Source organism: Delphinapterus leucas, chromosome 11 (genome assembly GCF_059928025.1).
Source record: "Delphinapterus leucas isolate spDelLeu-1000000601 "Yukka" chromosome 11, BTC_Dleu_Yukka2, whole genome shotgun sequence".
In the NCBI taxonomy this organism is placed as follows: domain Eukaryota; kingdom Metazoa; phylum Chordata; class Mammalia; order Artiodactyla; family Monodontidae; genus Delphinapterus; species Delphinapterus leucas.
Window position 1 is genome coordinate 19,154,871 of NC_143139.1, and position 12,800 is coordinate 19,167,670.

At 34.6% G+C, this 12,800-nt stretch overlaps 1 protein-coding gene across 11 annotated transcripts in view; it reads right to left on the reverse strand.

Annotated features, from left to right (window-relative positions):
• Positions 1–12,800, reverse strand: part of SOX5 (SRY-box transcription factor 5) — a 997,502-nt gene that overhangs the window by 69,187 nt on the left and 915,515 nt on the right. For 9 of the 11 annotated variants that reach the window (XM_089919966.1, XM_089919964.1, XM_089919967.1 and 6 more), the window contains one exon: positions 5,545–5,691. The exons of the other annotated variants lie outside the window; for them this stretch is intronic. In XM_089919966.1, the coding sequence (XP_089776092.1) occupies positions 5,545–5,691 (147 nt within the window). The remainder of the gene's footprint in view (positions 1–5,544; positions 5,692–12,800) is intronic. 11 annotated transcript variants of the gene reach the window in all.

Below are 12,800 nucleotides of genomic sequence, written 5' to 3' on the forward strand. Positions count from 1 at the left end.
TTTGCTTTATCTTGAAAGGATGTTTTTGTCAAATATTAAAAACAGTGTTTTTATAGTTAGCGTGGTGGTGGTTTGACTTGGTTGTGGTTAGGCTGTATGTGCACTTTTGTAGTGAGGCTTTCCCCCAACTGGCATTATAGAACACTGTCTCAAAGTTAGCAAAAAAGCTTCATTTCCTAAATCTCCTGTTAGAACTAATTTTCAGTTAAGATGAATCATGATTATCCTCTGATTTCTCATACTCCCAACATACAGTGCTAAGTAATCTTGTGTGTATATGTACCATAGTTTGTGACTTATAGTATTAAACTATAAAATTCTACCCTGTAGATCAGTGTGTACTGATAAAATGCTTACTTGCTAGCATGAAACTATGTGATTGGAACCATTATAGCAAAAAATAGGTGCGCTAAGAGGAGTCATGGCACTCCTGACATTACTAACACAAGCACCTGGCTACCAATTCAGAAAAGATCTTAATTTCTGTGTCTGTGAAAGAGGATCAGATAAAACAATACGGTTCCACTTCTTGCTTCTGAATTTGAAACAATATGTATAAGGATATTGCCCCTGAAAGTATCTGATTGTGTCTGGTCAGCTGGCTAGGGCTTTCTCTGGCTTGTTGGAAAAATATTTATTTTCCTTGTCCTAACTCCCAGGTGCTACTGCTGAGCAAATGGGAACATCACTGCCAGAAGTATTTGAAAAGAACAAAAAAAATTGATTTGGACAATCTATGCGCTCCTGTCATTGACAGAGACACGAGTGCGACCAGGGGTATGACTAGGGTCAGAGCAAGGTTAAAAGAAAAGCACCCAGGAATTCTCTCTTGTCATCAGCTTTTCAATCTAACTACTCTTGGTTAGCTGCAGGCAATATATAAGTTTTCATCAAATACCAAGAGACGTTTCATAGTATTTACAAGTTGCACTTAAAATTTTCCCAAGAGGTGGCTACCTTTGCAATAGCAAAACACTTAAAATGTGAAGTTCAGGTGGTTAGCACATCTATGACATATGAGGATTTCCTGACAACATGGAAATTATAAGCTTATTCATTAGCAACAATCGCGTGAGTTGTATGTGAAACCAGGTAAAAATACTCCTCCTCCTAAGATAACTATTTTAAGGCTGATATTGATTCTGTTATTTTTAAAAGAAATAATTTATTCTTACCAAACAAATATTATCAAGAGATCAATTACTATCACAAAAGAAAGGCTATCTAGGTTTTTTTTAAAAGATTGCAGCAAACAATGCAGAAAACCATTAAAATAAAGAAGTATGTGGTGCAAAAATGAAAGTCACTGAATAAATTGTGTCCATTCTCTGGCAGAACGCTAAACTATAAACAAATCAATTTAAACATTTGTTAAGGGATATAAGCAGATTCAGAGCAGCAATACTGTCTATGGGATTCAAGGACCAATACTGCTACACAAGACTTTAAATAATTTTCCTTAATATGAGAAATAGAATTCTTCCTAAAATTTCCTTTAAACTTGATCTCTTGCACACATAAGTTCAAGATTTCAAAGTTTTTTTATTATCAATATTTAGCTATAAACGCAGCTGTGAGGATACTCATGAGCTAGGAGAGTATCCCTGAAGAACTAAATATTAAAAAAATTAGTCCTGGAGTAGGATCCAGAGGGGAAAAGATTAAATAAGTGCTAAAGAGACAAGTGTACATGCATTAAGAAAGATGTTATGTAACACCTGAGAAATTTTTAAAACCTGCTGATAGCCTTAATTTTTCAACCTTTGGCAAAATATATTATAAAAACAAATTCTTGTCTCTGTGCATAATATAATCAAGGCATAAAAAATAAGGAAAAGTTAAGCAATGACAGTATGTCAGGCATTAATGAAAACAGTTCAAAACAGTAAGTTTAAAGACATCTAATTCAACCAGCAATGCTATCCAAGTTCTCCAATGCAGATTTTGAAGAGAGCAGATTTCTTTTTGTGTTTTCACGTTTATGGTACACACTTCCTGTCTGCAGTTTTTAGAAGGTTACTGTGAGTCCTCTAAAGGTTTCCTTATCATTTACTATTATAAATAATTATGTTCCTAAGTGGCAGTTCAAAGCTCAGTACAGCACTCGTACAACACCACGGAAAGATCAGGTGACCTTTCTCCAATTCTCCTGTCTCTGGTGCTGAGGACAGACAAAGTGATATGTCTGTCATACGCCATTACCATTAGAACAGAATCTTGTTCTTTTATTACAACTGAACTCCGCCAGATTTCTCAGCAGGAATGCTAAGTGAAATCAATGTCTTGGATTTCCAGGCTGAGCTTGGAGGTCACAGCCACTCTATCATTTCTCAGCATTATCCTTTCTAGTGCACACACAACCCCCTCAAGCCTCCAACTGGCACACAGCAGATTGAAAACAGCATGCATCAGAGGACTCATGCTGTACAATTTTACAGTCTTTTGGAGCCCCTTCCCTTTGATTCCCCCCTTCCATTTTTTGCAAATTGCAAATAAGTTTTGTTTGTGTCCTTCTCTGGAGTTGTGAGTCAAAGGCAAATCTAGGAAGAAGGGCAGGCAAGAAAACCCAGAGAAAATGGTTGATTTTTGACAGCTGTCAATAAGATCATTTTCCTTACATCATCACCTAGATGTGGCTTATGATTCTATTCTTCTATTGAAAGTACAATAAAGGTACTTTCAACATAAATCATCAGTTTGGCTTATGCCAGGTAGGGAGGCAGATAACACAAAGCTAAATAAAATAATTCTATTGTATAGTAAGACAGACATGAAAATCCACCAATAAAACACACAGAAAATGCCCCCAGGACACTAAGAATTGATTGTTTCAAAAATATATATATATATATATAATAATAAATGATAACAATTATATATAACTGAAATGGCTTTGTGAAGGCAAAATGTTTATTATACCATGTATAAATGTCAATTCCAGCCTCTAAGAAACTAAATTCATGTATTGAAATGGGACCTCTTTATTTATTGTTGCTTGTATTTTTTTAGCTATGTTCTTCATTAAAATGACAACAGTAATATTTATTGGTCTGGCTATTTTTAACCCACTAAACTTTACTGCTGAGCTAAAACACCAAGCACATTTAAGACACCTTTTCTGACAATAAGAATGGTGGCAGACAGTATGCTAGAAGACAATGAGCATATAAAGGATGTATTTTTATTAAATCGTGGCTGTTTCTTAAAAAGGGGCACTTTATTCTGGGTTAAACTTTTTATGTAATTTATAATAACTGTAGGTGGGAAAAAATACAACATCCATGGTTTTCTTAAACTTTATATGATAGAAAATTCATGAAGGCTAATTTTCCAAAAGTGAAATTTAGCGATAAACTATAAATATATTTTTAAAATTAAGTATAATCATAGCTTATAGAAACACAATCCACTTTTTTACTGGTGCTAAATAAATGGAGGTGTTTAAAACCATAGAATACGGGAGAATTCTAACATTACTGAAATAATCAATCTCTGCATCCAGTCCGTGGAGTTCTCTGAATGTCTGGAACCATATAGCTCATAAAGCAGTGTCCTAATCTTGGCCAACTTTCAGTCACTTTTACATTTGCCATGGTTACCTAAGAAAGTATTGTAGCAAGTGCTCAATAAACATTTGAATGTATGAATGAATGCATGAACAAATAAACAGATGCATAAATGGATGAGGCTGACTGACATCAAAAGCTTCATGATTATTTGAGTTAAGTCATTTGGGGAGAAGATATTAACGATAAAAAGTAATTCTAGGAACCAGGAAAAACCCATTAGTCCTTTACAAGTGAACTATATACTATAAAATCATAAGATGAAACGTCCTAATGTAAAGCATCATTATAAAGCATGATGTGAAATCACATTAATAAGTCATGGGAAAAAACCCAGAACGATGCCTCACAGAGTTACTTGTGTGTGACAATGACTATGCTGCTACAGCTATTTATTTTTCTCAGTGTTAGCCTGTACATGTAATACATTGAAACTGCTGGTCCATGGAGACACCAAAACATCACTGCTTTAAAATGAAATTATATTTAATAAATGTTATAATTATTACCAAGTTTTAAAAACATATGTTCTGCTGTGATCATGAAGAAAAGCAGACCAGGCCTTAGATATACATCAAGCACAGAACATGCAAGGTCCATTACACAGCAGAAAGAGCTCTTAAAAGTGGCTTATGCATGTTTCCTAATACAACAGTAGTAAGTACAATGTTTTGCACTATACATTTGCACATGTTGCTGGTGAGGTCTAAGGTCCTTGTCCAGGTTCAGTTACAATTCCAAACGTATTTATATCTTACTATATAAAAACAGACTTGGAGGTTTTGGGGAGATAGAGGCTGGAGGACACTTTCCCAATCCATCTCTTCTCTTTCCCAATTTCTACTCTGGATTAATACACTGACTGTGAAAAGCACCTGCCAGGGCACTACGGAAGGAGTAAAAAAATTCTTGGACTGTTTTTTTCTTTTGCAATACTTTCTAATTTTTTTATCTGTGTAGTTTTTCAACCGTTGTGACTACTCTTAGCCTATTATTCTTTAGACATTTCAACATGAATTCATGAAACAAAGAGCAGAAGCAATTTTCTAGGTAATTCAGCAAAAGACAAAACAGTATTATTTTGGGGGTAAATTAACTGTTAACAGTTTTCTACTTAATATTTTCTAATTGTTAGATAATGTGTGATTATTTCCCTGATTAACGTCAGTAAAAATTATTTTATGGTTACTCTTTTTACTTTTTCCACAGAAAGTTTAATATATTCATATACTATCATCTAGGTAAGATCTTAAAAATCACAAAGAAATTCAAATTAATTTTTCTGCTTCTCTCTTCTTCTGAGCCAAGAAACAAATTACCTGAAACTCTCCTGATCCTTTTCTACATTCTCTCAGGAAATGTTTCCTTAGCTCTAAAAACAAAACTATTTCTAAACAGTCTTACTTTTAATACTAGTATTATCTTCCTATCTGTACACGATCATCTCATTGGCTGAATAATACATCGAAAATTATGTCTATACTATACCTCGTAATAATAGTTATTGATATTTATATAAAACATTTTCTGTATGCACTAATCATACTCATATATTAAGGTCTATTTCAGTTGCCCCTTCGGGAAACTTTTCCTAGATCTCTCACTGAAGGTAATAATCTCTTTGTCCTAATAACTTCCAATGCACTTTATCTGCAACTCCTTCTAAGACTTTGTATCGTAGAGGATGGGTATCTGTTTCATAAGACTGTAAAATTCTTGATGACAGCACACCTATCTTACAAATATTTGTGTCACTCACATTTCCTACTATAAATGCATGTTTGTTGAATAAATGAGTGACTAAATGTAGGTATGCAAATTTATAGGGACACCTTCCTTACTGATCCTACTAGACTATTATTTCCTTGGAGATCTAGAGTTTAGCTCAGTTGCTGGCACATAATAGATATTCAATAAATATCACTGAATGAAAAGTACACTCTAAATGTCAAAACATGTAGTTTCTTCAAAAGGGTACCTTGCTTTTGGGTGGTGGGCTGTTTGTGCTCTTGTCTGTGTGAATGCTGGTAGGAGATACAGCAGCACCAAGGTTGCCTTGGGGTATGCCTGGGAGCTTTCCTCCTGGAGATACCTGCATTGCAGCTAGCTGGGCAGCATATAACTGCTACAGAAGAGAGAGAGAGAGAGAGAGAGAGAGAGAGAGAGAGAGAGAGAGAGAAAATAAGGACTGAGTAATAAAATAAATGCACCTGTCAGAAAATACCTATAATAAGATGTGGTATTTTTCCAATTGGGTCTTTTTGTTTGTGCCCTGGAATATTTAAAGAAAGACACTGTCACCTCAACTGTCATGACTTACTTCTCAGGGGAGAAATGACAGATATGACACATAAGGAATTTTAGTTTCAGTATATACAGGGACTGAAAACAAGTAACAGTCATCCGTATTTACTCTTTGCCAACATCAGTGGAGGAAAAGTATATCATACTATATGGTTAATAGCTTTATTTTAACCATTTAAAAATTTACACGGTGTGTTACAAAAGAATGAAGCTTCATACACCAAGTAACTTTCTTACTATCCATATGGGTTCAAGCCCTGTATATTTCCTTTATTTGACTTGCTGAAAAGGGCACCTGTAACATTTTTTTCTGATTATTAGCTGTGTAGAAATGCAAAAAAGCCACTGGGAGGGAATGGAAGGGGACTATTTGAAGAACATTATCGGGTCAGTCTACCTCAGTTGATAAAAGTTAACTGGATGCTTGCCAGAATGCCACTTTACTTCATGATATATAAACAAAGACAAACTTGAGATAATCTTGAGGATTAGGGTTTTAAGGAATACTATCTAAAGCACACACTCTTCGACTAAGCCATCACATAGTAATTCTTATTAAATAACCAATAAAAATTCTTCAACAAATCAATTTAATAATAAGGGAAAATTTTACTTGATGATGATGGTCGTATCATGTAGTATCTTAAAACATGGAGGTTGCTTTAGATTCAAATAGTCATATCAAATGTTTAGATTAATACGCTTTCATCTCCATTTAGCATTTTGTGAAAATCTGATTGAAGAAGCAATTATTTATATATACATATACAAATATTAATAAATAAATGTATAGATATACACACATATATATGTGTGTGTATATATATTTAAAATACAACCCAATTTCTTATTTCTCTTTTGTCTTAAGATTTCATGGATAGCATTTACTATGCAAGCTAGAACTTCCATAATAAAAAGACTGATGTTAAAGAAAAAGGCTCTCAAGGAAAAGTGCTGTGAAATAGTTCTCTGGATTATCTTGGTTTTTCTCTGAAAGGGAAATTTCAAAGGCTGAAACTGCTCAGGATAAGCCAGAGACTCTGATAAGTTGGGTCTCTCTATAAATGAAATAATGAAGACTGGCATTTATATACATGAAAATACATTTACATTTTTCAGAGTTTCTAGATGCTTTGTTCTAAATGAAAACAGGACATTAAAATTATTTAAAAAATTATAGCTTATTGTTTTATGTCAACTAATGCAAGATACATTCCAGACAAAAGAAACACCAGAGAAGTATATTTATACTATCAGTAATGACTGTCCCACCCCCAAAATTTTTTGGCGTGAATTAGAATTATGTTATTTCTTACCCCAGTCAATCAGAAAGAATAAGATTTAATTCATAAGTCTTTAACAGATTACATAAAAAGTAAAAGGATATGATGTCAAATATGATGAGTGGGAGTGTACCATTTTCAAAGTATCAGAAATGATGCATTTCCCACACTTGGGTTAAAAACCTGTGTCTTAAATTCTGCAATTCACAAAGTAATTTCTTCCATCATCATCCTGAACTGTTTATGAAGCCATTAAGAAAATAACCAATAACCCAGGATATCACTTTGCAAATTAAAACTTTTTCCAGTGTACTGAATTTTAAAATATATGTATTTTAAAATACTGGCTGGATAACTATATTACATATTGTAAATTTCACACTGTACTGTATATTATATCCTTGTCTTTAAAAATGATTCCAGTGCCTATTATTCCTAGAAGGTAACAACACATATTTCTGGTTTAGTATACACAAAATATAAAATTGTTCCATAATTACTAAAGATGACATGGGAAATTTTAACCTCTGTAGCTAAAAGGAAAAATGTGAACAAAACAGTTATTCAAAATTTGAATTTGATTATTAAAAAATTATTTCAAAATATTGAAAAAATATTGACTATTTGTATTAATTAGATAATTAAATAGATGGACCAGTCACTCATAAAAGGTAATTAAATGTTTAAACATAAATCACTATAGATTCACAACTTCCAAAGAAGTATTAGAACTACTATTAGAAACAGAAGTATAAATATGTTCCCAAACACTTTAATGAATTTAAAGGTAGGAAATGGTATATACTTGGAATTTTAAAAAATCATACATGTTCTTCCTTCATTCAAATAAATGCATTATTTTAACCTTTTAAATATGAAAATTAAGGTTTACCTCAGTTAAATTATCCTAAAAAATTCCTTTGAGTAGAAAAGAAGATAAATTTGGAAAATACATGGGCCCATTTACATACATATTTTTACTAGAACAGTATACTAATAACTGGTATTTTTACAAAACACAGAGAGTTAAAGTAATTAATGATGAAAAAGTCATAATCTTATTACTCATTCAGTATGGCTAACATTAAGTAGCACTTCAATCCCCCCAATCTCGCATATCCCCTTCCTCATATTTGGCTTTCTCTATGCAAAGAGTTGATATATAGACCAACTTTTCCCCAACTGTGTTTAACTTTCCACTATTTCCAGATCATTACATTTCCCACCACACATAGCTGATCTTCCTAGTTTGCCAAGGTTTGGAAGTAGGAAAGATCTATTTTCAATACATTTTAATTTGTGTCAAATATATGTGTTCCTTAAATTTACATTATATTACAGAAGCATAAAAAGGCCTCAAGTCTCAGAGAATCTAACATACTTTGGGTCTGTGCAAGTAAAATAAAGCAGAAATTTTAATACTGCTGGGACCTAATTTGGCCATTCACAAGTTAAAACAAATTTTCAGTAGATTTAAAGAAGCTGACAGTGGTTTTCATACCTGGTTATATATCAAGGGTAGGCACCTTAAAAACTAAATGCTGCTGAGACTTATTTTAATTCAACCTTTCAAAAAATTAAATCCATTTGTCTATCCATTAAGATGTGCGTTGACTGATATTAAAACAAGAAAGTCTAGAGATGATTAGTATTTTATTTCATTTATTAAATGTTCTTAAAGCAGAATCAAGAATCATGTAGGTATCTGTACTGAGGGAGGTCTATAATCTCAGAATCACTGGCTGACCTTGGTGAGCGGGAAGGGGCATGAAATTTGTGGGAACTGGAAAGCCACCTGAAGTAACAAGCATCCTGTGAACTATAGAACTCATTTACATATTATGTACATATATAATTATAGTCACTTGCAATTATATATAAATAAAAATGTTTAAACAAAAACCTGGTTCACATTTTACTTTAAAGGATAGTAGAGAGGGTCTTCCCTGGTGGCGCAATGGTTGAGAGTCCATCTGCCGATGCAGGGGACATGGGTTCGTGCCCCGGTCCGGGAAGATCCCATATGCCGCGGAGCGGCTGGGCCCATGAGCCATGGCCGCTGAGCCTGTGCGTCCAGAGCCTGTGCTCCGCAACGGGAGAGGCCACAGCAGTGAGAGGCCCGCGTACCGCAAAAAAAAAAAAAAAAAAAAAAAAAGAAAAGGATAGTAGAGAAAACCCAGAGTTAAATATAAGGTGTATTATGATAAATGTACTTTTATGAAAAACAGTCAAGTTGTTCTTAACATCACAAAGAAGCTGAGAGATCCTAAACGTGAAAAGCTGAAGATTAAGGAGAACACTCAGGGCATGATGTTAACCAGACTAACAGAATAACACTTTTTTACCTTGAAGAATAATCTGACCCTTATCTTGAAACGGATATGTTAGGGGTTTGGTTTGATCTCCAAAACTCCCCAACCCCACAGAGCATTAGGTTTTCTATTCTTTATATTACTTAAAATATTGCATTCTCATTCCCTTTCCCTTCCTCCATCCCTACACCTACTTCAGACAATTTTTTTCTTTTTTCTTTTTTTCTTTTTGTGGTATGCGGGCCTCTCACTGTTGTGGCCTCTCCCGCTGCGGAGCACAGGCTCCGGACGTGCAGGCTCAGCGGCCATGGCCCACGGGCCCAGCCGCTCCGCGGCACGTGGGATCCTCCCGGAGTGGGGCACGAACCCGCGTCCCCTGCGTCGGCAGGCGGACTCTCAACCACTGCGCCACCAGGGAAGCCTGATATTTTTCTTTTTTAATGGAGACAATCACATACAATTAGGTTGGAATCTATTCATTGGTTACTTAGGGTCTTGGTGCTAATGTGCTCATAAGTATGTTTCTATATATCTATCTATACATATAAGTAACTCTCACTTTTGTCTCAAACTGTTCCGTAAAACTACATCTTTGTCTCTTCAGTATTTTAAGCTCCTTCAAGGACCATTTCTACTTTTAGAGGGACAGTTAAAAGGAAGGCAAACCACAATTCTAACCCCAGCTCTGAGCTAGTGGCCTTGGGTGACCAATCTGAAGCACAATTCCTTAATCTGCAAATTCAGGGATAAATAAAACTGACCTTGCATGGTTGCTGTGAGAAATACATCACATACTGTGCATAAAACACTCACTTGATCAATAAGTAACAGTTATGATTATCAATGGATTAATTATACCAAGTAAGAACTAGGTAATATTTACGTGCTAACCTCCTACTACCGACTCTGGACTGTGCTAGGTACAGTGGGGGACACAGAAAATGCATAAACATAGTTTCTTCCCTAAGTCAACACTGGTACACATAAAATATTGAGAATATAAGTGTACTATAGGTAACTATATGCCACTGTTAAAGGCATGACAAAAAAGGAAATGAATCAGTGCATTCTGATATGCTTTCATTATAGAGGTGTAGCTAAGCTGAGCATAATAAAAGAGGTGGCATTCTAGGGAGGGAGCACAATCTAAAGCCAGGCACAGGAGCAGGAACGACCTGGCTGTTGCAAAGGGAATAGAGAGGATGGTGTGGAACAGTAGGTGAGAGAGTAGGTGGTAGACAGGACAGTGACCTAATTGAGCCCAAACCTTGGGAAGAACAAAACAGTACTGGGTGCAGGCTATGTTCAACTTACAGAAAATCATGAAATATAAGCAAAAGAGTTTAAATTTAATATGTAGGCAAGAGAAAGCCACTGAATGTTTGAGAGCAGTATGTATGTCTTAAGCTAAAACATATATATTGTCTTAGTTAAGATAAAGACAAGAGTAATATCATTTATGAGGTTATCAAAATTTAGCAGCAGTAATTTGAATGATAGTTTGAGTTGAAGTAACAGTTGTGAAAAGGAAAAAGGAAGAAAAAAGATTCCATGATCTGAGTGAAGAGTGCTAACACACTGCACAACCGCTTAATACTGTTTTTGCTAAATTAATTGTTTAAAATTATTTTATAAGTAGGATCATTTTCTCCAAATGAAATTTCATGTCAAACACTGATACATAGAGAGAAAAAAGAGGTGCACTATAACTATAAATGAATTTTACATATTTTAACATTTAATTAAATGAGACCAATGAGGCTGTTTTAACTATCCCAAGAATTTAAAGAGGTACAGGGCTGAAAGTTGAAGCCCTTTATCACACGTGGTGATCAAGAAAGCTCTCAGAAATAAGTAGTAGTCACTTCTAAACTCTCACCTAAGCAAACACATATAGACCTAAATCTTCAAAAAGAATGTTACAGAGCTAAAAACTCCCTTGTTAATAGCATCTTGAAGTTCAAATATATGTACAGAAATGGGAGGTGATTTTTTTTTTAAGTGTAGTAACTGAAATCTGGCAATAAAAGTTAATATGTCTACAATGTGTTGACTGTTTTGATTAGAGATTTTAAAATGTGTGTGTTGTGGCTTATTACGATTTTAAAAGTTGATAAATGTGTACTTCTAAAGTTTAAATCTAACCTGAGAGATTTATGTTAGATACGATGTATATGAAAAGCATGTTTGTTTTTTTAAGGGCAGGGACAAGGAATAACATTTGTGAGGAAAAAATTCAGAAAGCAATTTCAAGCCTCCATAAGTGTTATCTTTATGGCTTAATTTCAGCTTCCTAATGTAACTTAAATGTGGAGTTTAAAGAGAAACTAATGTACTGAAGAAAATCTTTCAAAACATATCAGCATGTTTCAATGTGAATAAATTTGCTTTGCACATTATTTTTCATAATGTTTCTTCACAGAAAATTATCAGAGCAACTTGAGTTAAAACATGGACTTCTTGCTCTAATACAGTCAGCTCTTCTTTCTGAGGTTATTCGAGCATATTGCATGAAAAACACAATAGGCCTTAAATTTGTTGGATTCCAGGGCAAAAGTGCAAATAGAAACTCACATGCCAAATATATATAAATTTACAATTTACAAATCTAGCTAATGATGTGTTTAATAAAATATGGTTCATTTTCCCATCTGGACAAACACACCTTCAAAATAGCTGGGTGCAAATGAATACCAAAATAAGATACCACTTCACAATCCGTTAGGACAGCTATTATCAAAAAACCTGAACATAACAAATATTAGTGAGGATGTAGAGAAACTGGAACCTTTGAGATTTTCTGCTGGGAGTATAAAATGGTGTAACTACTTTTGGAAAACACTATGGCAGTTCCTCAAAAAATGAAACAGAATTACCAAATGATCCAACAATCCCTCTTCTGGGTATATATTCCAAATAATTGAAAGCAGGGCCTGGAACAGATATTTGTACACGCATGTTCACAGCGGCATTAGTCACAATAGCCAGAAGGTGGAAGAGATCCAAGTGTCCATCAAGGGGGGAATGGATAAGCAAAGTGTGTCATATACATACAGTGGAATATTATTCAGCCTTAAAAAGTAAGGGAATTCTGACAAATGCTAATACATGGATGAACCTTGAAGACACTATGCTAAATGAAATAAGCCAATGATAAAAGACCGAATATTGTATGATCCCTCTTATATGATGCATCTAGAGTAGTCTTTTTTTTTTTTTTTTTTTTTTTTTGCGGTACGCGGGCCTCTCACTGTTGTGGCCTCTCCCGTTGTGGAGCACAGGCTCCGGACGCGCAGGCTCAGCGGCCATGGCTCACGGGCCCAGCCGCTCCGCGG